A 27,929-nucleotide genomic window follows, 5' to 3' on the forward strand; every position below is an offset into this window, starting at 1 on the left:
TTTTTGGATGGATCAACTCCCTCACAAAGATTAGCAATCAATAGTACAGGCTCTACATAAATGCCCTGTTGCATGATTATTTCTTACAAGAGAGGCTATACAAGCCTCAGGATTTGAATGGCTACTGTAAAAAGATCAAAAGGCTCGAGTGTCATTTAAAGGCCTATCCTACTTCTTGGGTGAGAAGAACCACCTCTGTGCAAAGAGGTTATAGTATTTCCCAACTATTATAAGGTTCAAGATTGTTCAGAAATGTCCAGACCTTTGTGGAAAACCATGCGCAAGCAAACCAGTCTTTATCTGCTTGAACTGATAAGCAACGTGAAATGCAGTTACCCTGGCTTACAATGACTGCAGTCTATCACCACTGTTTATTTTCACTGATCATATTTAGCACTCGAGTTGAATACACTTACCAATGTTTCAGCAGCAGCCCTTTGGGATATGCAGCCTATTGTTTTGAAGATGAGAAGTTTAACAGTTCAAACCAGAACTCAAGAGTACTTACTTCCTTACCTGCTTAAAAGAGGTGGTAGCAGATAAGTGCACGGTCTATTCAGGACTGAAAAGCTTAAAACTTGCTTCCTTTCTCCACCCAGTATTTCTGGGTCACACACATTGTGCTCAGTGCTTTTTTTTTCCTCCAAAGAAGTTTCATTCAGCAAAACAAAAAAGCCTGCAGCATTTCAGAAATGTTGAAAGAAAGTAGAAGCTCTAGTTAATTTGATACTGAAATCAACATTCCCAACACCAGAGCAGGAGGAGAGGCAAAGACATGCTGCTTCATGACTAAGCACCAAGAGGCTGCCTTGTGAGATGGAAGCTGGCCTGCACTGGACATTGGCTTGCAATCATAAACCAGTAAAATGTGCTATGTAAGAAAAGAGGTGAATCTCCTTCCCTTGTTATCAAAGGAATAAGCAAAAGGGACAAAAAAGTGGCCATGCAAAAATAACTTCTCTCCATTTTGATCCCAGTGATTAGGCTTACTAAGCAACTGATGTTCATACAAATTTTCTGATTAGGGTAAATTATATAGCACAGTTTGAGCAGCACATATATAATTTATCTGATACTTTTGACGAAGCAATTACATTAATAGTTCAGAGGAAACTGAACTCTCATGTCTGTAAGGATTTCTGTTTGAAAATGCATTTACAATAAAAAACTAAAGGCACAATAGCCAAGTCTTCCACCTCATTATGAATAATTTTTAATACCTTTGCTGCCTGCTCAAACATTTCAGCTTCAATTCATCTTACTTGCCTAGCAAAAAGCAGATCAACTGAAAAGGTCTTAGTATTCCCAGGCAACCCAGAGCTCTGCTTAGTAAAACATCAGTGACTACAGACAGTGCAACAGAAGGATCCATACATAACACCTAGGACAAGAGATGGTTGCAATATGGTAGCACAGTCCCAATATGCTGTTTCAGGATACTCCTTGACCAGGCTCTCAATTATAGCAGGTAAACTCACTGCAACCTTCCTGAGGAAATCAAAAAATGCAGTTCATGTTCTTGATCCTGGCAGAACTGCATTAATAAACACATTACCAATTTTGTTAGGGATTTGGTATATCCACTAACAGATAAGTAAGCCAACAGGCAGTTAAATAGCAAGAGCTGGTCAATAAGCTGTATTCCACAGAAAAGTACCAGCTACACTGGCTGCAGTTACCAAATGTTATCTAGCTAAAGACACTGCTATTTTGTTTAGCTAATAGTTTACCACTATGCCTAGAAAAAAATTTTCATATTAATTAACTGAGTGATAAGCACAGTCAAATAAAAATTGTTTCCTCTTCCACCATAAAGCTTCAAGAGCTTTAGTGTCTTGATGATATGATGCTACTTCAGTGTATCTGTATCCCCTATGGAGAATGGCAGAACTGGGAAATGGCCAACTCCTGCTACTAATAAAAAACACTTGCCTTTTCAGCTTCATTATCAGATAAGATAGCTGTAGAAGTAATTTTGCCCTGGGCTTCCCCCACCCCCCACCAATCAAGTGAAGAAAGTTGCCACAATCACCACAGAAGCAATTTGGAAGCTAACTCATGTTAGTTCAAAACATGCATCTGAATCTTGTCAGTCAGTGCAGCAAAACCAAAATGTTTGAAAGATGATTACAAAAGGCTTTCTCAGGAGACACAATAACGCACCTCAGCTGTTCAATGCATCTTGGATATTGTGCAGAGATATTTCTATCAATTTTATGGAGAACTTAATATTACCACCTTTGAGTTCTTCAGAGAATAAACTGCAACAGAACATTTACACATTCAGAAATTTTTTTTGATCATTCATTTAAAACAATAAATCTTAGAAATAGACCTGCTAGTGGTTAGAAAACTAGCAAACAAGTTAAAAGACAGAGGCACAAAATCTCCATAAAAATGTTTTTATTCCTTATCAGTGGAGACTGCATATGAAAAGAGGACCTAGTGTGATCTTTTCAAGAAAACAAACTGCAAAAAACTAGCAATCCACCTAAGTAGCAGAGACACTGGGGTATCCTGCTCCAGAGCAGAAGACAGCTATCAAATTCATCTCCTTGCCCTCTTGCAATACAGGGAAGTTACAGTTTTCAGCAAGAGGCTAAAGAAATTATGTCAAGAAATGCTACTCTGAAGCAACTGTCCAAGGGCCAATGTTCCTTCCTGCTCCTTATCAGTCTTCATCCTCATCTTTTGTTTTCTTCTTTTTCTTCTTCTTTTTCTCTGTATTCTGCAAACAAACAAACATTGCTATGAACAAAGCATCATGGAGAAGCAAAGCAATACATGTAGCTGGGCAACAGAGTTCACACTCAAAGCATTACAGCAGCTGCCACACTCAGCATAGCACAACCCAAGAGACATCCCCTTCCTCTGTTGCTAAATGCACTCGATGTTTACAGCATGGTGGGGCCAGTGGGCAAGGGAAGCTGTCTGCCACACTGCTGGCAGCTCAACACTGTGGTCAGGCAGTGAAGCTGTGCTAAACAAAGGGGAGAAAATTAAACCCCATGTTAAAAACAGGATTTCAAAACCGAACAACTAGTTTGGTCTGGTCCCATCCACTCTACTGTTGCTAGAAGACATCAAATGATGCTTCATCAATTCAGCAGGTACAGCCTCTGCTCCCTACAAGTCCTAAACACTGGACAGATGCCTGTGGATTGGCACCAAGGGACACCCTCCCCACTAGAAAAGACGAGGAAAGAGAGAAGACTAAAGCTGGGGGTGGGCAGAGGAAAGGAGGGGAAACATTCCTGGTACATGGAAGCACTACAGTCACAAATTTCCCAGACCTTATTTTGTAACACAAGTCTTCTTGGACATTACAGTGATGGATATCATGAAATAAAGTTACTAGAGTAAAACTGTCCTTGCATACCATGGGTTATACAGATCCCTCAAGTCCATATGTTTTAGAGAGAATCCATTCCCATAAAAGATCAGATATCTGTGCAATTCTGCCTTACCTCAACTGTGGGGCTGGTAGGGGGTTCCTCATTCAGTACCTCCTCTTCTTCAATTTGCTTTTCCTTATCCTTTTTCTTTTTCTTCTTTTTGACAGGTTCATCATCTTCTACAGTTGTCTCTTCTGTACCACAGAAGGAAGGAAAATGAAAGGCAGGTTGTCTGTTATTAAGAGTGTAAAAAGGCAAAAGGATAAGCTTTCTATGAGATGTGAGAGGATGCAATGATGATAGTAAGAATGGAAAATACCGAATACACTGCCCTTCTTTACATCTCTCCACATTTATTTTCTCTACACTTTGCCCTTACCTGCTATAATCAAAGTACACAACTACCTAAGACACAAGTGACAACGTTCAGACAGCACTATTCACACATCTCCTGGTACAAATACCACTCCTATATGCTGCTCACAAAGTTTAAAACAAGCTTGCGTGTTTTCATTTGTCTGCCAAGTTACCTTCAAGTACTCTTTCTGAAAACAGACTGTCCATAGTCAGGCAATTTTTTTCACCAGCATCACAAGAACAGTGCAAGGACTCTAAAACCCACACTAGAAATGCATTCAGCCAGCAGTAGATTGTTCGCAACTCATTTCCCTATCTTGGTGTTGGAAATTTCTAAGAAGCAGACCAGCTTGCTTTACCATTTAGCCTGGCAAACGCAAAGATCTCTCAATGCTGAGCTAACATAAAGCATTTAATGCAAAAGCAGAAACTCTTTCTTGTCATGGAAGACAGGAATTTAATTATTTATATAAGCAGAGAGGAATGTTAACCCAAGGAAAGATTTACTAATGCCCTCTTACATTTATTTTTCAGAACTATTCATCAACTGCTGGCTTATCTAATCACAGTGGTAAAGGCACTATGATTTACCACTCATTTTCTAGAATACATACCACAGTCTTAGGAATCTCTAGGTAAAGAAACCAAGCAGAAATCATTACCAATCTGACAGCCTATGCAGTAGCCAAGCTGTTACTGGAGCATACCCAAGTTAAATTTATTTGCACAGCTGAGTCAGTGCTGGATACCAAGTTTCTCAGTACATAATACTCATAAGTTCATGACGTAGCAACCACTGTCCTTCAGTAGCTACAAAACTGAGGCACTGAAACTGGTGGTGTTTGTCGCGTGTACAGTTGCTACTGGAGGTGTGACTCGAAGTAATTTTCTCACTGTACTCCCCCCCCAAAACCAAATAAATTTCATTTTGAAGCACACTTACTTACCACTTACAAAAAGAACAGAAACAAAACCAATGCTATCATAACAAACCCGAACCACACAACCTCCTAACATCTTGATTGTACTTTGTCACAAGTTTAGTTCCTCAAGGCAGCAGAACAACTATGAGAGTCAAAAATACACCTCAATCTTTGCCTCTAACATAAGCTTCAGACAAAAAAATTGGCTTCAGGGTAAAAAATTCTAGACACGTCTACAGGAAAATACAGCCAGCTAACACATGCAGTTTTCTGACATTAAAAAATGCCAGAAGCAAAACAGCAAAGGATTCCAGATAAAGGAACTGGTAAATATAACTGTAAGTGGTTTCTGCCATACACTCATTCACAGTAAACAGCGTGCAAGCATAAGGCATTCAAAACACCTATAAAAATCACCTCCCTAGCTATGACACAGGGAAATAAAAAGTAGCTGAAAAATAGGCATAAACTACATTAAAGCTATACCGTACGACAAGAGCATATGCATCATATTTTGCTATACAAACCATTTTCACTCAGCTGGATTAGTAAGCTATGCATTTTCAAGCAAAATGTTGGGTGGCAACCTTGGAAAAATAACTTCTCGTTATTACCTTACATGTCATCAAGTCTGACACACCAGGCAGTGGAACCTGTCACAATTTACAACTGCAGATGATGCACTGTGCACTCACAGGCACTGTCACTTCTCACAGCTAGTAGCAGCAGATGCCTTCCTGAAGATTTCAGTTGACGCTTTCTAGCAAAGCTCATCACAAGACTTCATGTATTTGTACCTAGGCAGAATGAGGATAAAGGCTCCAGGGGTGCTGGTCTCTTCCCTCCGGGTACAACACTTCTAAGTCACTCAAGCCCAGTGGGGTTTCTTTGTGATACACAGCAGCTGACAAGAAAGCCAACAGCTCTTACTATCAGGCATGGAGGCACAGAAAGCAGCACCCGGAAGAGCAATTTGATTGATGGCCCTGTGCAGTCCTGGAGATCACCAGCAGTAGTTCCACTCACCCATTTTCCACTTTCCATTTTCTCTAAGCTTTTACATGCTAGCCTGATGTACCCTCCCTCCTACATATGATGCTGGGCATCTACAGAATCAAGTCACATTGCCTATCAATAAAGGCACCATGTTATGACGTTGCTGTGATTTAAGGCTTTGCACCTTGCAGGGTTCACTCCATTAAATTAAGATGGCATTTCTCTTTTCAAGAGAGACCTTTCCAGGTGAGTAGCTGCTACTATATCCTGATACTTCAATGCAAGCAAGCTGAACGCTTCACCGGGGGCACTGGCTAGTCCTGTTGGTAGTATGCATTCTGTCTAGCCACATTCAACTGCAAAGACTGTAGTCACAAAAATAGCTGTCCTATTTCACTTCCCCCACCACTAAAACAGGTTTTAACAGACAGCTCCTTAAGTGGATTATAACTGGTTTCAGGCACCATCCTTCCACTTGGTTTCTTTTTAGGTGTAAAAGGTGAAAGTGGTTTGAAGTCATGCCTCACCCCCAACCCCCTTGCCAGTTCCTATCTAAAGTACTGCCATACATGCACCCCAAATAGGGAAAGAGAAAATGCCACACGTGTCATAGTAACATTTACATTTCAGGCTAGCACAGTTCAAAATAGTCACCCCCTTTACAACAGATATTAAAACAATAGCTTGACAAATCACTTTTCAGTGGCAGCTTCCCAGCTTATTCCTGTCTCTTACCTTCCTCTTGTAATACAAACCGAGTCAAAACTGATATGGCTGAAGAATTCCTTTTTTTCCTGGACTGCTTTTCCACCAGCCCCATTTACCACACAGCTGCACAAACAGCATGCGGAAGGAGGGGGCAGAGACTTCTTTCATAACACTATGTCTGGATGTGTAATCTCTGACCAGGGAAAAGCTTAGAGCACTGCATCAAAAAGAATAGAGCCAAGAACAGCAGAAATTTAAGGCTCATGCACATTCAAGTGGACATGCAACATAAAATCTTAATGCTGGGACCTCCTCTGCACTCTTCTGTGTATTATGGAACTCCCTGAACTACTCAAAACTTCTCAAACCACCACCACCCCCCTCTAGCACACTGTGGCGTCATACTAACTATGGTCATGGTCTGTCTAGCCTGTGTCAGGGAAATCCATGTACTTTACCGGGTGGTCAAATACAAGAATTTGCAAACATATGGGCAGTGCTATTTTAAAGGGTACAAGAGAACAGGTTGAAGGGATCAGTTCTGCATACAGGTGATATGAGAAATAAGCTCTCTAAAAACACTTCTTCCACAGCCTGAAGCAACTGGCACAGTTAGTTCTAATGCCCAAGTATCCAAATAAAATGACCCAGCTGATATGAAGAGCTGAAGTTTACAAGCAAACAGCATGGATTTCAGCAGTCCACAAATATTCTGAACACTGTCTACTGCTCAAATAATTCTTGGTAGCTCAAGGGTACCTGCTAAGCTCTATTCAAACCCTAAACCGGGAGGTATCAATGCTCAACAAAGCAAATGAAGCAAAACCAAGCAGATTTGTGTGTAAAAGCATGAACTGTTGAATAATATATCTATGAACAGAAATATCCTCCTCATACTGTAGGAGTCCAGGCTAGAAATGAATGTAGTATTTCACCTGTGAGGAGCTCACGCCTGTGAGATGTCAACACTTGCTTTGATAATGCAAGGGAAGCCCAAGGGAAAAATTTCGAGGCTATAGTAAGGGAAGTTAGTTCAAAACATTATCAAAAGCAGTAGCTTTGAGAACACCCACATTCTCCAAAAAGCAAACAGGCAAAGTTCAAGCCTCCAAAGTACTCATGTGTCCTTGTCTCATTATGATAAGTACAAGAGAACAAGCTGGGGCACAGATCTCAGCTTTATAGCACAAAGGATTCTCCCTCCCATGTAACTTTCTCAGCTAAGTTTAGGTTCCTACAAGTTGCTCCATCCATGTATACAGACACCATGGACCAACCGGCGTCTGGAAAGATCACACCTCAGCATCAGCTGAGCAGGAAGATGTACAGAACCAGCATAACAACACTCTGATACTCTAGAACACAGCAGTACAGAGAAGGGTAGAAAGGAGAGGCTGACAACCCTCACCTGCTGCAGGCACAGGTACTTGACAAAACTTAGGAGTAGCTCAAGCCCAGATCTGGCTCAAGTTCTCACAAAACTGACTTAAAGTCATCTTCCTTTTCCTTTTTTTCCCCTCCCAAGTTACACACTGGGTACTCCACTATCATAGCAAGTATTAGGCCAGCCATTTAGACATGCTGAAGTGCACACTGGAGAAAAGAATGTTTCTTAAAATGAACCATAATATAAAACCAGATTATTTAAGTCACAGTCCAAAAATCTGTCTTCACACAGTAACTTACAAGAGCAGGAAAGAACAACTGTGGCCATAGTTCAGTTTTAGCTCTCCAGCGAGTAACAATTGTTCATGTATTATGTAAATTCAGACTGAAATTTCCAACTGTCATTTCACCTCAAATTCTGACATTGAATCTTTATATGTTGAAACATGCCAGAAAACATTTCTATACAGAAAAAAACAGTATTCTTTAAAGAAAATTGGGCAAGTTCTGGTTTTACAGGGAAGAGCTTTTTTGTCTTCAAGATACTGAGGCCCACTAAATATAAACCTGCTCAGCAAGAAATTCTGCAAGAATATGAGTAGAATTTTGTTTTTAAATGTTCTTATATGCTTACAGCTATTTAAAAGCAGATATTTAAAGTAAATTGACTGCAGTCTGGTGTCAGTCCATAAAGGATTATTACTTTTTTAAAAATACAGTCATACCCAAGGAGAATAACCAGGTATTGTGGTTGGCTGTAAACGTTAAGCTCCACTGCACGATGCACACAGCGACATGCCAGCAACACAGATGCAGCAACTAACCTTTCATCTCTGCTTTAAGCTTCTTTGCTTTCACAGCAACCTCTGTATCTTGGTCTTCTACCTCCTGAATTTTGCGTTTCTTTGAAACAGCAGGAAGTGTAGAGTCACCAGATGGGTCAAATATTTTTACTTCGCTGTAATGAAGAAAACAAGTCAGTTTAAGTAACAAAAAGAGCAGCTAGCCCCCAGGTAAGATCCTGCAGTTGAACATAAACTTTCCAACACAACCTCCCAAGAATATTTGCAAATCAATCTTGCTCAGCTAACAAAGCATCTACAGGTAGTAAGACCCTTTCTCCAGTACATGAATGGTTCATCAGTAATCATGACTACAGGAGATAGCCCATGAAGTACAAATGTCTGATCTGAACGGAAGATACCAGTTAAGTAAGAGTTTGGTTTTATCTGTTCAAGGCTCTATAGAGCACTTAAATTACCCATTACACTGATCCCTGCTGCTGAAAGCCTTTCTAGTATAGCTGTATGGTCACAAGCACATCGCTCCCCACAATTTTTTTTAAGTCCATATAAGCATACCCTAAGGGTAATATACATACAGGATTAGAAGTAGCTTTACTTTTGCTTTTTCTGCGCTGCCTCTCCACCACTATGTTCACAGGGCACAACTCACAAGCCAGGGTAATGCTATGGCTCATCTCTATCATTCGGATCACCGACTGAGACATTCAAATACCTAATCTGTGTCTGAAACCATGTCTTCTCAAATATTGCGTGCTCCTTTGTTCAGTCCCAAGCTCCTCTACAGGCTGCAGAGAACCAGCCACACTGAAACCCAGTGCTCTTTAGTTGGACCTTTTCAGGGGAATGGAATCATATAATAGCAATGAAGCAATTTTTTTTTTCTTACTCATTCAGAACAGAATTCCTACTGAAGGAGAAAGGAATTTTAAAAGAGTAAGCCTAAACTATTCCCCCCCTCCCCCCCGTCACATACCAAGCATCTGAACTTCTCTACAGTAGGAATCTGAAGTAGCTATCTTGCACAGGTTAAAAAAGCAACTGAAGCTAGTAACTAGACTGGGAAGCATGTGGTAATTAATGCTAGCAGATAGTACCATCAATTCACCCTCTAAGCATCAGAAATTATTCTTATGGGTATTAACACTGCATATTGGCCTTAGAGAAATTGATTACACAGCCTTTTGCAAACAGTGGACTCTGCTTCAGTTAAACCCAGCCAAGAGCTCACTGGCTTCCTTGTCATTGCCAAATTACTGCTGCTAATTAAAAAAAAAAAACCAAAAAAACCAACCAACCAAAAAAACCCCCACCAACAAAAAAATCAGCAAATAAATATGCCAAAGATAGGTAATGCACTCTCTCACATCTTTTTTGGAAAGCATACTGAAATGCTTCACTTGAACCTCAACTCTAAAAACTACCTCGCAATTAACTTCTGAAACATGCCTTTGATGTAGCTAATTCATACAGGATCCATAGTTCCATACAAGACTACGAGATTCTTGCCAATCTCCTTAAAACACTAGTTTAGCCCTTCAAACAGTCTCCATAAAGCAACAGTACTGCCAGTTTTGTACAAGGACAATTTAACAGGAACCAAGTTAATTTTCCCTTTTAGGCACCCAGACTAAGCCAAACAGCCAGGAACTATCTTCAGTCTCTCCCCCAAGCCTAGACGCATTTGCAAAGCATGTCTAACAGTAGAAACATGTCCTGGCAGGAATTCATGACTCCTTATTTCAAGAGGTCAAAACCCAGCATGTATGTTGTCTCCTCAACACCCTGCTCTCTAAGCTACTGCCTCCTTATAGCACCCTGATGCTTCATTTACTGACACTTTTCAAAAGCTGCTCCAGAAATCACAGCCATCACTACACTTTGAAATGCCTAGCATATGGAAATGAAAGTTATAGCTACGCTTGAGAAAGATGTTTTGGGACTGCAGATGGGTGCAACAGTGCTATTTTTTCCTCACAGAACTAGCACCCAGCCCTGGTTTTGCTAAGCACTTGCCCTCTCTACACCAAAGGTTCAGCAAAATAAGCAGGCCAAGCCAAGCAAGAAGCCTGCAACCAAATTAAGCGAAAACCCCAGATGTCACAGCTCAGACTAATAATAACCTGTTCAAATCCTTAGATGTTCAGCTGTCCCAGTTGCCATTTACAGTATCACTTCAGACACCAGAAACTGCTATAACAGTGTCCAGCGTACAGACCCTACCTATTGCTTAAGATACCTATCACTTACTACGTACAAGACCTAAACAAGGAGATGACGCTTTGCTCAAAACAAGTGGTGCCTTTTTTTTTTTTTTTTTATTTTCTAAGAAGACTACTAAGTAGGTCTCTAAGACAGCTTCCATGCCAAAGAAATTCATTCAAACTCTCATTTTCTCGAATTTAATTCATTCAGACTTACATTAAATAAAGCTGCTACATATTAACTCCCCGAACTATTCAGCTTTTTGGGCTGATGCTGATAGCATCTAAACATACTTGTTATCTGATTATGTTAGTAATTTACTATTAGAAAATCAGGACTGTTTCTCCAGTTCACTGGCTTTACCACAACTGTAAAATGTGGGAAAATTTAAATTCCCATTAGCAATGGGACTTGTCATCAGTGTTTAAGAGCACAGAAAATGTTTTCTGGATCTTAAGTCAACTCAGCCCACAACCAAAAAGCTTCTCAGAAATAAAAACATGGAGAGTTATTTATACTCAGCCAAGCTGAAAGGAAAAACTATTCACCTCTTGTTTTGATACTTGTCTGTCCTGGCCAAGGCTTTTCCAGTGCCACTGATTCTTCTTATCTACAAGAAAAATTCAGAAGTGAAAAACAAATTACTCATAATGAAAACAATTCATAACACAAGTTCTACAGCTCTTGAAAGTAATTAAAAATTGAAAGATAGACATATATTATTGGCCATATATTGGCCAGGCTCTTGTGTACCTGTATGAGTCTTACACCTGTGAGTAGAACATTGACAGGGAGGTGACTGGGGTGAGAAAGGTATGTGCCTTCCTAACATTGCTCTTCAAGAACCCAATTCAATTAAAGAGCATCTAGTACCAGATCAAACATACCACAGCCCCATGACATACAACATCATACTTCTAAATTCCCAAGACCAGCTCAAATTTGTGCACACTTTCTTTTTCTGCAAGGATAACTGCATGTCAGGGCAGGTATCACCCTATGTCTGGCATAAAGCCACCCTTAAAACCACAATACAGGCCCCAAACTGGATTTGAATTAAATTTGTACTTGTCAGGTGATCAGTTTGTGTTTTGGTATTAACATGCCTCCTTGCCTTTGTTTTGACTGGAATTATCACCTCCCATGAAATGCTCAAGGAGTAGCAGGCAGGTTTTTCTGGATTTTTCTTTTTCATTCTAGCAATGCCAGTACTACAGCATTAGTATCAGAACTTCTAGCTTGGAAGACTGAACCTAGTCATCATTTACAAGATCACATGGAGTAGGCATGCCACCTAAAAGAGGAAAGTGAACCCTACATTCTCCCAGCATGCTGCGCCGATGGCAGTAGATGGAACAGCAGGTACAGAGAGGTGGGATATGCATTAGGTGATTGATGGGAGGGCAATGCAGCAATTTGCAGAACAACATCTTGCTTTAGCTACAGAGAAAGCTCCGTAAGACTAAGCATCACCAGCATTCAGATTTCAGGGAGCCATGGTGGAAAATGCGAGGAGGGGAGAAAATGCGAATGCACTTTCTTCTAAGATGAAGAGAGAGAGAAGCTATGAAGTAATAAACATATCTTTGCAATCAAGACAGAGATGTAGTAGAATGTAAAGGTATGATCTTATTCATCGTGTTCAGAATCAAGATTTTTTCAATGTAATGTAAATGAAGACAGACATGTAAACAAGAAAAACTGACATACAAACAAATGGATGCAACCAGGTTAAACCCTACTGCTCCAGCCAAGGTTGGGAGAAACTACAGAATAAGAGTGACACTAGGAGACACAACTGAGTGAAGGGAAAAGACTCAGAAAGCAGTGCATCAAAAAATCATACCATAACCAAGAATGTCAGCTTCATGCAACTCTCTACTAGACTTACCCCTCTCTCTTCCAAAAGCCTCAGTCTCGTCTCTACTTTTAGTCTGTTCTCAGCTCCCATTTCAGCACTGGTATTCTCTCCGAGGGCATCGTAACGAATAGTCAAGGCAGTCTTAGCTGCCAGCATTCGAGAAATCTGGAAAACCCAAAAAGAATATTAAATGCTAAGACTTAACATAAGGCAATGATTCACTCTGGAAACCATACCCACAAACAAAAGAACAAAGTAACCATTTATTAGCAGTGTTTAGTCCAAAAAACACTTAGTACATCATTCTTTCAACATTGAAATACTGTTAATGTAATGCCTTATTTTCTTGATAAATAGAGGGAAAACATCTGAGACAGCAAGTTAGTTACACATATCCCACTCTACCCCAACCTTCAAATCAGGTTAGTTTGAGGCGATAGCTTTCTCCACAATTCAAACACATATTCATCAACCTGAACTACAAAAGCCTAAGCTCTCTAAAAGCAAGCCACAAAAGTTACTAGCTTTAGCACAACAAAAAGAGTCTGATTTTCAAGCAAGACTAAAGCCTGTAACAGCTTAATTTACTATCATGTAGAAGAAAGTAGTAACATACCCCTTGAGATAGTCAGCATTACATCATAACTCAGCAGGAATGTATCTGTTATTACTCAGATGTGTTGAATGGACAATCCCATTCGCTTTTTCAAACAGGAATGAATGACATCCAAAGACTTGTGGGACAGTGGCACATTCCACGTAACCATGAAACAATACAGTAAAGCAAGCCATGGAAAGAGCCTCAGTGTGAAGCTCAAGCCATCTCATGGACAGATATTCATGCTCTGGAAAAAGCCAAGCTGGTAAACAATTCTGCAACTCACCTTTCCTTTGTTTTTGGTATTGGTTTGTCCCACTAGGGAAGCATGATAGATAAGGCCAAATTTAGGTGTGTCCCGTTTAGTCTTCAGTGCTCTGAAGAGCGCCTTCTCAGCACCCAGTAATTGAACTGTTGAAGCTGGATGTTTTGCCAGATTCAAGAGGGAACCTAGAAGGAAGTGACACAGCAACAGTAATTTGTAAAAGGAGCAGCTAGAGAAGCAGGAGGCTAGATTCCTACACTATGCAAAAGTAGGAAGCTCAGAGCCATCTATTCCTATGAGAGCTGCTTCATGTTCATTTCCTGAAGGACAGGTAAGCCATTTCAGCCTTTCATGCTTAGCTGTCCTGGTTTGATTTCAACAACAGGGAGGAAGGCTGACTCAATAAAACATATTACACCGGAGTAATGCTTACTCCTGGTGAAGTCTGGCAGCAAGAACACGTCATCACAGAACTGCAGCACAGGTAACTGAAATAAGGCTGCTACCTTGAGACAGTCTGACTATAAAAGCCTAATGCCAGTTTATCAGCATTTTACCTCAGAAGTGACTGGACTATCAGCAGGAGGCTCAGTAAGTGTCTCAGAAGAGGTAGTGACTTAAGTTGCCCTCATATTCCAAAAAGAATTCAGGCCAACTGAGAACTCTGTCATCACAGACTACTACCAAGCTCATGCTGGTATTCTCCGATTCCTCAAGAGCTACCTTCCCCCACTTTACCACAAGATGTTCATCAGGCCCTTGCATAATGCTTTTAGCTGACCAGCTCCTCAGAGAAAACCTCTGATGAGGTCATCTAAGCCTTACTTACACTGATCAGTGTAACAGTGTAACTCACCTGCATGAGCAATGAGCCTTGCTCCAACCAGTTCGCCCACCATTACAGTGAGATTAGGAGCAATGGCCATCATTCTGTTCTTCAGGTAGTCATACAGCTGTGTCCGATACTCAGAGATTTCAATCACCTGGCACAGACAGAGTTTGGTTACAGGAATCAGTATTAGCTGACTGACAAACATTAAGAGCAAAATATATTGAAATGAGCAAGTGCTGAGAATTCCAATGAAGGAGACTAATAAAATGCAAAATGCAGACAGCTGAGAGCCCAAGTTATAGAAAGCTTTATATAGGGCATATTCCCAGAGCAGAGCTCCATCCATAAAGTATATTGGATCTGTATTGTTTATTCCCTTATGCAACTTATTTTCTCAGCAAAGCTCCTGATAAAGGAGCTGACAACATGCCAAAGACAGCGAAGCAGAACAAAAATACTTAGTAAGGACATTTTCTTTAGGACAAAACCCTGGAACATTCAGTTTTCACATAAATCTTTGCCACCATTCTCTTGAAATGGGATGAATGCTCTTTACTTGTTCCATACAAATACACACAATTAGAATGCACATAAAAAAGCAGCCCGGTCTAGACCAAGAACAGGAACTCCTAACCCTGCCACTCCCTGGTAAAGTCACAAAGGGATCCAACTGGCACCACTGAAGTCAGAGGGAGTTCACATACAATCCAGATGAAAGCAGGATAGGGCTCCTAATTCTTCTGGGGCCTCAGTGCTCCACTTTTAACCCCAGGTTTATCAACTAGCTTCTAAAGTGACAGATCAAGAGGCGGCTATACAGTACCATTATCTCAAAGACTTAAAAGCACAATGATGCCAACATTACCCCCCAAAGTAAGACTGCCACTTTTGGAAGACTTTGTGCAGACATCAACAGTCTGAGATGGCTCAGATGAGGTAGTGACTATACACCCTCACATCTGTACATCAGGAAAGCAACAACATAGGAATCATCACTGCCATCACAAGTGTCTTAGCAACGCCCTGAGAAAACCTCTCCTTGGGAGAAGAGACTCTGATATGGCTAAAGTGGAGTTCCTATTGCTATTCATCCACGTGTACATACCTGATCACAGAGATGGATTATGTTGTTTATATCTTCTTCCGATACTTCTGTCCCCATGGAAATCTCAGCAGCAGCCTTCACATCCTCTTCAATCTCCTCTGGTAGGATGTCAGAAACATCAGAGGAGGCAAAATTGGTTCTGTCTCCTGTGGGGGACAGATGAAAGTATGTTTGTGCTGGGGGTGAGATGAACTAGTAAAAAAGCACAGAAACAGATGAAGATAAAAGGCAAAAATAACAACAGTGAGTCAAGTCTGCCATCATCCTATTCCAAACTCCCAAAATATACGTGAATGCTCTGACTTCATGTTTATACTAGCTGAGAATAGTTGGAAATATTAAATTTGAAACTAGAAAAAAAAGCCCTTATTCTGTAACACTGCATACTTCACCTTTTCAGTAGCTGCTTGCTGCAAATTTTTCAATCACAAGATTACAAAGGAAGAATTCCAGGAAGCAAGCAGTCATTTACCACTAACCAAACCTATGTAATTCTTCCTACAATTGGGAGAAAAGCTCCCTTAAAACCACAAGTTTCTCTCGGAATGGCAAACTTCATTATTTAAAAATAAAATAAAATCATCAATACAAAGCACGTGCCTAAAAGGTGAGGCAAGTGTCCAAAATAATACAGCAGTCATTCTTTCTGCTCTTATAATTATAGCAGTTATTATCTCCAAGAACACCCGCAAACAGGTACCAATTCTCTTTACATCAGTTTTTGGCAGCTAATTTCCAAACTGGTCTGCTGACTAATTGTGATTCTAAGAAGATATGCAGGTGGTCCATGAAGAACTGATGGGTGATATGGTATTAGCTTTCTCTTAAGCTTCAAAATGGTAAACTGCATCAACATATAGATGCAAGCATACACTACTTTTCTACTGGCCCTATTTACACTGCTGCTGAAGGCAGGATTGCATACAGGGTCATGACCAGCTGGATGAGCGAGTCACTGGTCTACAAATCAGTGCCATTAATGCACTGCACACTAACATACAACATTCTGCAGGTTCATGCCTCCTTATTACTCACCAACTTTCCGCACACATTTACAATACGTTAGGTTATCTGTGATGATTTTGCCCAGTTCAGGGAAGTGCCAACCATACCATTCCCTACAGCGCATGATGTAGTTATTCAGTTCTTTGTCCAAGTCATCAAGAAGTGCTAAGAGAAAGAAGAATGGACTTCTTTTTTCTAAAAAGGTAATCTAAAAAATGGAAAACTCTCAAATCAACAAACATAAATAGCGTAAAGGGAGGTAAACTGAAGTACTTTATCCCATAAAGACTGGAATGAAATAAAGCTGCAGTACATTAGAAGTCTTCGCTTTTCAGAGAACTGCATAATCCCAGGCACAATATTACAGAAATATTAGAATTCCATTGAGCGTGGTCTGAAAGTTTTGTCACTGGGACTGTCTTGGACAGACTCCTGAAACAGCTGCAAAGCACATCCCACTGGAAGGGGAGCAGCAGCCAGTTATTCTTCCTCTCAGTCAGCCAAAGTGCTACACACAAGACTGATGTAAAACTTAGCCATCTAATAAACATTAAGGAAAACTGTTTTAATGGTGAGAAACTGATCTTGTATTCAATTACTTCATTTAAAAGATTGTATTAAGTCCTTTAGTTGCCTTTATAATATAAATACACCCAACACAAATCCAACAGGCTCACCATTTACCAGATATGACCAATAACCAGATTTACAACATAAGAGTAACACCCACAGCATACATTGCTACAGAGCCCTGAGGCTAAAATATTTCCCACTAATGCAATACCAACATTCCCATCTGTTGTCTCAGTGGTAGTGACGAAGGAACTGAATTAAATCATTAATTTCAGCTAGGCTATGTTTCATCATTGACAACAGTCTGGGAATTAATATTCCAAACAGGATTCCTCACCACTGCTTCACAGCAAGCATGCTGATTATGATGTGGATGTCTTCAAGGAAAAATGAGGAATGGGCTTTCCTAGCTGTGTTTACAATTTCAGTCCATTTTCCGTTAAGAAAGCAAGGAGATGGAATGCAGCATTACACACTGCAGTAGGTTTTACACACCTAACGTAAGAGTCTATTTCTACATTGCCCTCTATGCAAGACAGCACCAAAATGAAGGGTCAGAAAAACCTGTCCTGTGGGGCTCATTCTCCCAACACTACTCAGAAGGAGGCACGTTGGGAAGTGAAGTCCTCAGGGGACTGAACTAATACTGCCTGTATTTCAGCTGATCTCTGTGCTAAGAAAAAGTGGATGCCAGTTTACTGTAACACCCTAAAAATGTTCCTGCTTGTGGAAAACCCTATTAAGAAAACACACCTGATGCCAGGCTGAATATCAATGCCCAATTTACTGAAACATGCTACGAGGAAATTGACAGCAATACTTTTCTGTAACCAATGTAAAAAAGTCAGCTATCCTAAGCCAAATCCAGTAATAATTTAAGCTCTAAATATACTTACAAATTGCCTGGATAATCATGGTATCTACTTTGTCCGGGCTGAATTTCAACTTGTATCGGGAAAGGCTGAGGAGACAGAAATACAGTTTCACCAGCATCCTGACAACCTGCTGCAGAGTATATCCCATCTGTTCCTGTTTTACATGAATATAGCTGTCCATACATTCATTCATACCAGCTCAGTTTTATGCCACCGACTGCTCTCAGCTGTGGCCAGAAGCCACAATGACAGAAGTTTCACAACAGCTCTGACATGTGTACATGCACATACCCCGTGACCAGGGTGAAAGGGAAAGTTAAGGCTATCTGTACCACATGCAGCAGACTGACCATGAGTGCTGTGGCAGGAAATTGGTTGTTGGTTTCTTTCTGCATGGTTCCCCACAAAAAGTATTTGTCAACAGCCCTTCCAGTTCTGCAGCAGCTGGAGGCAATCCACAAAACTGTACCTACCCAGCAGCAAATATCAGCAACACTAATGTGAAGCAACAGAAGAAACCTCCTAGAACAAATTCTCACTGTCTGAGAAAGTCCATTACCATCTGGCTTTAATGTACGTTTAAAATTTCTCAGTATGCTACAGTAAAAAGACACTTTATGAAGATGCAAGTCCGCATTGATAAAGTCCTTTTTCAATATTAATGCCCATTTTTGAAGCAAACACACATCTATTTTTAAGAAGATAGCTACAGCAAAGCAGTTCTCTAACTTTCCAGTGGCTCATGGACAGGACAAGCTCATGTCACAATATGGATTAAAAGTTACTCATGAATGAATGCTTGACCCCAACAACTTTGTATTTAACTACTGCTTCACTAAACCTAAAAGGCAGTGATAGCAAGGTAGGAAGTCACCTCTGCCTTTAACATTTACATTATGTATTATATGGGTATTTATTCTGGCATAAATCAGCAAATCATGGTCTTCACCTTGTCTCTCAGTGACAATGGAGTTTTAAATGACTCATTTGACTGCTACAGAGACATTTCAAACCAAATCCTAAAGTACGTAACATGCAACGGAAAGCTATCAACTTCGGGTGAAGATTAAGCCTCTCTAAAGGGTGGATGCAAACTGGAACATCCTTTCTTTATAAAACAAGATTTCAGATACAAATGTGTCTTGACTTAGAGAGTATGAGACCATGTCACGTACTCTGAGACACATCAAGCAACACAGCATAGCCAAGCACACAGGAGTGGGGCAGATATGGAATGAAACAGAGCTGTTCCAGGAACTCACCTGTGTGCAAGACCCAGACACATAGCTGCCATCTCTCGAGAAGGGAGGCCTGTAATAAGCCCTTCAATCTGTGAGCGAATTCCTCTCATCAGCTCTGTAACCATTGGGCTGTGTATACAACTCAAATTCAGTTTATCCTGCAGGATGGAAATCAATAGTCCAAAGTCAAGCACAACAATGACATTCCTGTAAAGCCCTTCTTCCAGTAGGGAAGTCGTCCTTATGTCATTACACCTGGTTTTCCCACTGCAATCTTGTGATCACACAAGTTTCAGTCACCTTTGATGCTCCAGGTAGGGACACCCCCAGTTCCCCACACAGTAACAATTCCAGTTTGAAGAGGAGATTTATAATTAATACTCGATCTGCTACATAGACACTGGAACCAAAGATTCAAGATTCTGCCATTCACTAGAAATGGTTTGGCCACAGAGAGAAAATTCAGAGGTAGACGGCTGGGGGCTTTTGGTGTTTTTCAGAGAACAAATCTGAATAATTAGTTCAGAGTCCTTGGTATTATTCACTTTAACATTAAATCCTCCTCATTTTGCAGCCTACACCAGTCTCCTAAGACAGGCCGAGGAGGTGGTCAGAATAAAAACCATGGGAACAGGGAGTAATCAGACATGAGATGGGAACCTCATGGTTGTGATGATACCTGAAACCTAGGAGACACTGGAGAAAACAGTCCACCTCTACTGTACTACTACTTTCCTCTGCCAGGCAAGGACTGAAGGATGTGCACAACTGCTTGTAGACTGAGGAAGGCAGAACAAGGTGGCTCCCCGAAAGACAGTAAGTCATCACCCCCCCATTGCTGCATCTGTTGGTGATGAATAAGCATGTGTGCCTGGCTGCTTTTATCTGTTTGCTGTCCCTCCTGCCCCTTTTTCTGGATGGGATCATTAGGGAAATTAATTTTTTAATCATTTTAAATATTTTTAACCAAAATTTAAGAGAGAAATAAAGCAAACCTGAGCACCTTAGTGCACTTTTACCATATCATTCACTTGTGTACTCAAGACAACATCTTGCCAGTATACATGCAGTACACATTTGATCGTAAGGATTAGGTATCTTCCACACTGGAAACACAGCATTGGCAGCATAATCCATCACTAATAATTGCAAAATCTCTGGAACCTGACTATAAGATTTCAGCAGCATGAGACAAAAGAAGAATGGCAAAATCAATTATCACCTTTATGACACCTCCAAGTTTGGCATCTGCTACAGCCAACTGTTCATGGGCATCTTTTGCCACTATCTTCTTGAGAATTTTCTTCAAGTTCTTGCTGAGCTTGCCTTCTACAAGAGCTGTGGATGCTGTATAAAACAAAAACACCAGAGATACAGTTTCTTTCCCCTCCTAAAACCTGTAAAAATAGTACTCCTAACTTGTTATTTTTATTTTAACTGCCCACAGTAGCTCTAGTCTGAGCTGCAATACTACTTCACCATGCAGTAGCTAAAATCAAAATAGAAGAAAATTATATACTTGCTCCTTTGGAGGCCTAAATCAAAAACCCTGCTCCCAGTTGCCTCTCGTTTCTCCATGTGGTTTCAGTTCTATTTCTGTAAATTTTGTTTAAGGATCTCTACAAACAGTATGCCATACGCCTTGGATGCATGTTTAACATTTCTGAAGGCAAGGTTATATGGGAACATTTTGTGTATCATTTAATTAACCAAACATTTTCCAGGTCTACTAGTCAGCAACCATGATATCCTAAATTGAGTAATGGCTTATCTGCATACTCTGGTGATAATGTACTATCTAAAGTCCAACAAAGAATGATGCCAAACACACTGACTGGGCAGTCAGACACAGACCCTTTTAATATAGCTTGTAGACTGACAAATTTTAAAAGGACATTCTTCATTCTCAAGTATTAATAGCTCTGTAAAAGCTTTACAATCCCACACAATATATTTCAAGCAAGCACTTATACAACTCTCTCTGCAGGTCAGCTCTGTGCTCCACAGAACTTCTGTGACTGATGCAACATCTTCATCACAGCAAATAGAGCAGAAGCCAGTGGTTGATTTGCAGAACATTAATGAAACATAAGGGTAAAATCTAAGTCCTCTCAACCTTTCTACAACAGAGATGTTTCCACCTTTCAAGCTGGCCAATAGCTCCTAATCCACTTAGAACAACCACATACATAGTCCTCCCTTCCAAATAAATGTGACCTAGGTAGTCTGAATGATCTCTTCCATTTCACAGATTAGTAAACCTGAAGCAAAGTAGTAGAAGTTTTTGGCAGGGGGGTGGTTCTTGTTCTGTTCTGTGAGGTGGTGGGGGGTTTTCTGGGGGTTTTTTTTGTTGGTTTTTTTTTAATCAGCCTAACTATACATGATCTGAATCCAAACCTACGCAAAAGCAACATAATCCAAAAAATATGCCAGGAAGAGGAATATACAGCAGCTTGAGTCTCAGTTGTTTCACTTGCATCTCATGTATGATGGCAATGTCTCCATTCTTCTTTCCTTAGCTTCCTTTATAAGCTAAGCCTACCACATCAGAATATGAAGATCTGTTCTTTAGTCATAAATGTGACCTGGAACATGCACCTGCTGATGTCATACAGCACATTCAGCAGTAATAGTCACACCATTTCTGAATGATTAGCCAGAACTTCTATAGTTTCTGCTCAAACTAGTCCACAGCATCAAACATTTAGGTGTTGAATTAGTAAACATTACTGAATATAAGGCTTTCCGTTTTGTTTAAACTCCTGAATTTCTTTTAAGTGGAATACAGGCATTTTTTTAGGCTGCAAAAACACAGACATAATACGCGTGCATAAAACAAGGGCAGTTGTGATAATATATGTACTCTGATATCTGTCTGTTGTCTCAGTGGTAGTGACGAAATGTTGACTCACATCAGTTATATTCAGCTTCAACAAGAATCCATCATTGACAACAGGCTACATATACCAGTCAAAACCTTCTACACAGCGCTCGCTAGTGAGCTGCTTGGAAAATAATCATGGTAGGAAAAAACTACACTTCATTACATCTCTACCACTCTATAGACTGGATGGATTACCTCATAAAACAACAAAAACAGTTGACTTTGAAAAATTTATAATTTAAAAACTAAGCAAAGAAACAGAGCAGGGACAGAGGTAAGTAATGAGTGAAGTAGTTCTTGACAGGGTTGTTTGGGGTTTTTTTTGTAAGAATGGTGTTAACTCACTTACCAGCAAGTGCTTCTGTTGTGTCCTGAAATTTTTCAAAGTGTTTCAGCTTTACTCTACAGAAGAAAAATACAACTGTATGAACGAATATACATAAGCCAGATGCTAGAACCGTTTTACTTTTTTTCTGCCTCTGCTGTTATAGTTCCCCTCTTCTCCTTAAGACTGCAAGAGAGCAGAGATCAATATCCAGACCCTCAAAAAGAGGGAAGAGCACTAAACCTGCTGATTAAGTTTGAGCCTGATGTGACTTTTCAGCTGGGTCCCACAAACTTCATTTAAAAAAAAAAAAGTAGAAATTTTGATTTAGTATTTCTAGGACCAACATAATCAGAAAACCGAAGCCCCCTTTTTGTTTTGTAGTTCATAATTAAAGACAGACATCATCCATTTAAATTTCAACACTGCACTCTGATTAACCAGGTGTCACTCCTGATTGACTGATGATAGCATCTTTCCACACATCTTCAAAAGGGAGCCTTCTGCCTCTGTGGAATGCACACCCTGCACAGCTCAGATTTAACATGCTTTTCAACCAAATGCATCTTCAGAGACTTTAAAACTGAACTGATTCATTGCCCATGAAACTTCAAGTCCTTCCTTGTAATTAGATGTTAGAATACAAGTTCTGAGCTGAGCTTAAAACAAACAACAGAAAATTCTTCCGTGCCCTAACTGCTGACCAGAGCCAAAAATCACAGGGACAGTGTTTAACCACACTGTGTCAGATCCTCAGGCCCCGCTTCCCTCTCCCCCTCACAAAGTCTGTGGTGTTGATATCCAGAGTTACAGTTAAGAAGCTATCTCAATCTAGTAAATTCCTTGTCAGGGACAGGCATTTGACTAATCCAGTTGTGATTAACCACTGCTCTTTGCGAGTCAAGTATCTGCAAAGGAAGCAAGGTCACAGATAAAGCTGAATGCTTGAGTTAAGCATTCACAGAGCCCAACAGAAGCTCCAGGCTTATACTGATGCCTTTTCAGAAAGGCAGGAGAGATAGGAATTACTTTGATCAGAGTACAGATCCATTAAGAGCCACATCCTGTCTAGCAAGTGGCCAAAATTATGTTTCCGAGACAACATTAACAACACTACAAACAGGCAAATGTGGGATATTCTGGCCTCTCCTCTAAATACTGTTACAGAGCAGGATAAATCCAAATCACAAGGCATAGCTTGTTCAGAGGTATCCGTTATAACCAAAGCTGGTTAGAAATCTTCCAATAAAAACACCCTAAACAGACTTGGAAGGAATTCACTGTTGTCCCCAGCTTCAGGGCAATTTGCTAGAAAGGCCAGCTTGGTCAGTGGACACTGCAATCCCTGTGCAGCTACGCAGTGGTGCTACCACTCACTGATGGCATAGGCAACAACACTAATTCTCAATTGACAGTGACTCAGATGCTATTACTTTCAGCTGGATTAAACTTTTTTTTTAATAACTTCCTGTGAACACAAAACCCCATCATTTCAGCTGGTTCCAGCATTACAAGATTGGATGTTCTTGTCAAAGCATCAAGATCTCCTTAAAATATGGTTCAATTTTTTTGCTTCGGTGACACATGGTAATGACTTCTGCAGCTTAATTACGCTGCAAGGAAAAAAGCAATTTCTTTCACTTTGATATTCCAGTTTAAGTTTATCTGGATATCTAACTTCACATTATCATCGTTTACAGCTTTTAGGTTTTACAATACTGAAAAATAAAAACCAGTACTTCCTTCTGAACCTCAGATGTGCATAACTACAGGCAGTCATGTCCTTCCAAAAGCCAGGCTGCTATCCCCACATAAAGCTGCTCACATTTTGTTTGCTTTTTCGGGAGTTTCAAATTCTTTCCATAAACTGTCAACTTCTTGGAGCTTTTTCTCATTCAGAACCTGTAGAAGGAAAAAAAAACAAACCACCAAACACCACCACCACAAAAAAAAATAAAAAAAAAAATCACACAACTATATTTAAAGTACTTTTGAACATTCAACCCTGCATTCACCAGAGAAGACCTGAAGCAGATTTACAGTGTACCCAACCACTGGAAGTTAATAGTGATTGAGTCAAGAAACTCAATTTTGGTGATCTCCAGTGTCATCACTCTCTTTCAGCAGCTTTATCCTACTAATACACACATAATATTACAGTGTTTTTACTTCCAACTGAATTAACAGAAGTTGCTCAATAATAGCTGGGTCCTTCTGAACCTGCACATTAAAGCAAAACCCTCTCCTTGTTTATCAAAACTGGGCTTGCTCCACCTCCTTTACAGGACTCATTCACAACCCCGGTGACCCAAAACCAAACCTGCCACTACTTTGGGAAAATACAAACACGTCTGGGATGCCTAACAGGAAGGAGTGATTCCATGAGTTATCTTCATCAATCTGAGCTAGCCCAAGGAAGAAAGAGAACATCTCTGTAAAGAAGACTTTTCATGACAGCTTGGTAATCAACCGAGCCAGGAATTACCTAAGAAGCTGCAATGGCTTAATCCAATCTCTGTACAAAGGGGATCCCCCTCAGTTTTTAAACAGCACAAGATTAACAATTACATCCCTAGAGCCTACACGTTTCACAAAACCCAGAGTGTACTGCAAATTCCTAGAAAAGTGCTCAGGGGAACAGTACAGTCAAGATCTTTAAAACATTACATTCTTTACACCTCACTCAAAAATCTTGTGGTTTTGTCCCCACAACGCAAATGCAACACAATTGCAATTTGACTTGGTGCAGTGCAGAAATCATTCTTGCATTATGAGATTTTGCTCTCTTCCAGTTTTTTAAACCCCAGTCCAAGGAGGTTGTCTTTTTTAAACTCAATTAGTAGCTGAGTAAATAAACATAGTAACTCATTCCCCATAGAACTCTGAGGCACAGAAAAACCTCAGGGTAACTCTTCCTTTCCTCAGCTTGCTGATTCTTTCCAATTCATCTTTCCGACCCCGAGGCCTACAGAATTTTCAGCCTCTATAAACAGACATGGTGCATAGAGAAAGATAAAGTCACAGAAGCTGCTAAATCAAAATTTTTAGTATATAGAAATTACATGCCTATAGATATTTTGTATCCTGCAAGATAGTAAGACTCATTGGAAAGTCTTCCAAGATCTGTAACATGGCTATGCCCCATTTGCCCTTACTATTTAGACTGTTTGCTCCTCTAATGGAAGTAGCACCTACAAGGGAATACCCAAGAGCTACACAGCTTGCAGAGGACAACAGTTCTTGATCCCCGAAGCATAAAGGCAAAGCACAGTTATGCTGGAAACCTGGTCTAGTGGAAGGTGCCCCTGTCCATGGCAGGGGGGTTGGAACTAGATGATCTTTAAGGCCCCTTCCAGCCCAAATCATTCTATGATTCTGTGAACATCTGTGGGCACTGCTGAAAAGGGAAGTGGGTGACTGTGACCACCTCCCAAAATTCAGAAGCACAAATTCTGTCCAACCCTCAAGTAAAGAGATTGCTTTAAAAAGAAAAAAGCTAAACTCTGCAGAGACTATTTTGATGCAGAACAAACATACAAGTGTAACAGTGACACAGGTTTGCAGCTGAACAGCTACTGCATCTAGGAAAGCAAAGCTATGCGATTTGAGAGCCTTGCCCTGCAAATGTGCACTGTGGCTGGGGCTTGCCGTATCTGTCCTTGGCAGCTGCAAAAAGAATCAGCATGGAAAACCAAAGCTTGTCTCAAAACGTATTTTAATAAAATACTACTTCTGCTCAGTCCAGGCAGACAGCTTTCACCTCTCTCCCAGTCCAGCCCAGACACCATTTACAGTCCACTGTCTTTCCCACAGAGTAGGCGTTTAGCAGCCTGCCTTCGATCACTGCTCCTTGACGCCTGGTGCCCTCTAGCCGCTTCACACACACATCACAGCCAGTCCCCCACGCCCCAGCTGGTGACACCTGCAGTGGAGCCCTGCAGCACTTCTGCAGAGAGACTTCCTCATTTCTCTTTGTGCCCCTCCTCCTACCTTAGCTTTATGCCTACCTGCTTTTAGAAATTAAAATATGGGTTATTTCCAGCCCCTCCTGGCTCCATTGAAAGCCTCACTGCACAAGAGGTTTGAGCCTACTCAAGAGGTAAACTTTTAGTAACTTGGAAGATGCAGGACACTAGCCAGTGTGAACACTGAGGGAGCAAAACCTTCAGTGAGGCTGCTGTATGTGTTAGTTCCCCAGGTATAAGCGTTGGGGGGGGGGGGGGGGGGGGGACACGACACAGAACAGAAACCATCTGCCTTTAGAAGTATTTCTGTCTTCTCCCTGAGGCTTACATCTTGAAATCCTTCTTGCTTGCTTACATCTTGAAATGTTCCTGGCCTAAGTTGCACAGCTGCACCCCAGTGAGGAGGAAAGGTTTCTGGGCAAGTGAAGCAAACATAGGCTCTGTAGAGCACGAAGGGTGTAGTTCTGCAGCAGGCTAGTGCACAGGAAACCAGCACCTTGCTCTCTTTGCACCTGCACTTGTGTTCACACAAGCTAACCCAGAAAAAAAGACTAAGCTGGAGGGGAAAAATACAAGTGTTACGATCAAACTCTATGAACAAGCTGGTGGAACTGTACAGGCATCAACGCTCAAGCAAGAGAACAGGCCAGAGGGGAGCATGGCACGGCAGCAGCTCTAGTTTAGACTTGTTCAAACCACCATGAAACTGCAGCTTTTGAGCCACCTCATGAGGAGGCTGGCAGAGCCCTGCGAAGCGGTCTGTTCCTCCCAGCCCGCGTTCTCAGCTGAGCGAGGGAAGGCAGACCACACGCTGTACCTGCAGGCACCCTCACCCTGCCCGTGCGCTCAGCCAGCCTGCTTTTGGAAACGCGCTCAAGCCAAGGCACCCTGCACACCCGTTTGGGAACACGCTGCCCGTCTCCCACGCGCCCCTTGCCGCACCCACAAGGTTTTGCTGGAACGTCAGCCACGAGAAGGCGGCTAGGAAGAGAAAGAAGTCAACGTGCCCAAACCCGGGTGTCTCCGGAGACTCCGAAAGTGGCACGGTCACGGGCGCATGCCTTCCGACCAAATCTACCCCTACGGGTGGGAGCAAACGAGCGCCACGGGTGACGCTTGGCAGGACCACCGAAGAAGCCCCCCTTCCTCCCCGCCAAGCGCCTTCAGCCTCCCGCTGCAGCCCCCTCCCCGCGCCTCTGGCCCGAGGCCTCCCTGCTCCTACACCCCCCCGGCTCCTGCCCGGCCCCGGAGGCACCGCAGAGGGCCGCCGCGCGGAGTAACTGCCTGAGGAGCCGCCCGGCCCGAGGGCACTCGCCCCCCCGTCCGTGTTTTCCCCCCTCACTTCTGCTTCCCCGCAGGCCGGCAGCCGCCCCCCCGCGCCGAGACCCAGCCGGGCGGGCGGGCGGGCGGGGACGCGCCACGGCCGCCGAGAGGCACCGCACCCGGCCGGCCCTCCACACCTCACCTTGAAGATGGCGTAGCCAGCGGCGGTCTCGAACAGCACCAACATGGCGGCGGCGGCGGAGCCCGGGATGGGGCGGGGGACGCGGCCACGTGCGCCAGCGGACGGGACCCCCGGTCAAGCACACGCGCGCGCCGGAAGGGGAAGGAGCGGCAGTCGGAAGTG

General features: G+C 41.7%; 1 protein-coding gene and 4 non-coding genes across 5 annotated transcripts; all 5 read right to left on the reverse strand.

The window, feature by feature from the left end:
* Positions 1–2,388: 2,388 nt before the first annotated feature.
* On the reverse strand, positions 2,389–27,929 carry NOP58 (NOP58 ribonucleoprotein). The gene is made up of 15 exons (XM_069781739.1): positions 27,768–27,929; positions 24,163–24,239; positions 22,362–22,414; positions 20,351–20,475; positions 19,150–19,286; positions 17,909–17,973; positions 16,470–16,604; positions 15,435–15,580; positions 14,354–14,480; positions 13,519–13,682; positions 12,665–12,799; positions 11,322–11,383; positions 8,590–8,723; positions 3,468–3,589; positions 2,389–2,728 (listed from the first exon to the last, which is right to left on the reverse strand). The coding sequence occupies exons 1-15, from the start codon at positions 27,810–27,812 to the stop codon at positions 2,672–2,674; spliced, it is 1,584 nt and encodes a 527-aa protein (XP_069637840.1). The 5' UTR covers positions 27,813–27,929; the 3' UTR covers positions 2,389–2,671.
* Positions 14,093–14,178, reverse strand: LOC138685254 (small nucleolar RNA SNORD11). Its single transcript, XR_011324537.1, has one exon. It is a non-coding gene; the product is annotated as a small nucleolar RNA SNORD11 (small nucleolar RNA).
* LOC138685255 (small nucleolar RNA SNORD11B) lies at positions 15,250–15,333 on the reverse strand. Its single transcript, XR_011324538.1, has one exon. It is a non-coding gene; the product is annotated as a small nucleolar RNA SNORD11B (small nucleolar RNA).
* Positions 17,232–17,319, reverse strand: LOC138685252 (small nucleolar RNA SNORD70). Its single transcript, XR_011324535.1, has one exon. It is a non-coding gene; the product is annotated as a small nucleolar RNA SNORD70 (small nucleolar RNA).
* Positions 22,000–22,088, reverse strand: LOC138685251 (small nucleolar RNA SNORD70). Its single transcript, XR_011324534.1, has one exon. It is a non-coding gene; the product is annotated as a small nucleolar RNA SNORD70 (small nucleolar RNA).

Source organism: Haliaeetus albicilla, chromosome 4, assembly GCF_947461875.1.
Source record: "Haliaeetus albicilla chromosome 4, bHalAlb1.1, whole genome shotgun sequence".
NCBI classification, from domain to species: domain Eukaryota; kingdom Metazoa; phylum Chordata; class Aves; order Accipitriformes; family Accipitridae; genus Haliaeetus; species Haliaeetus albicilla.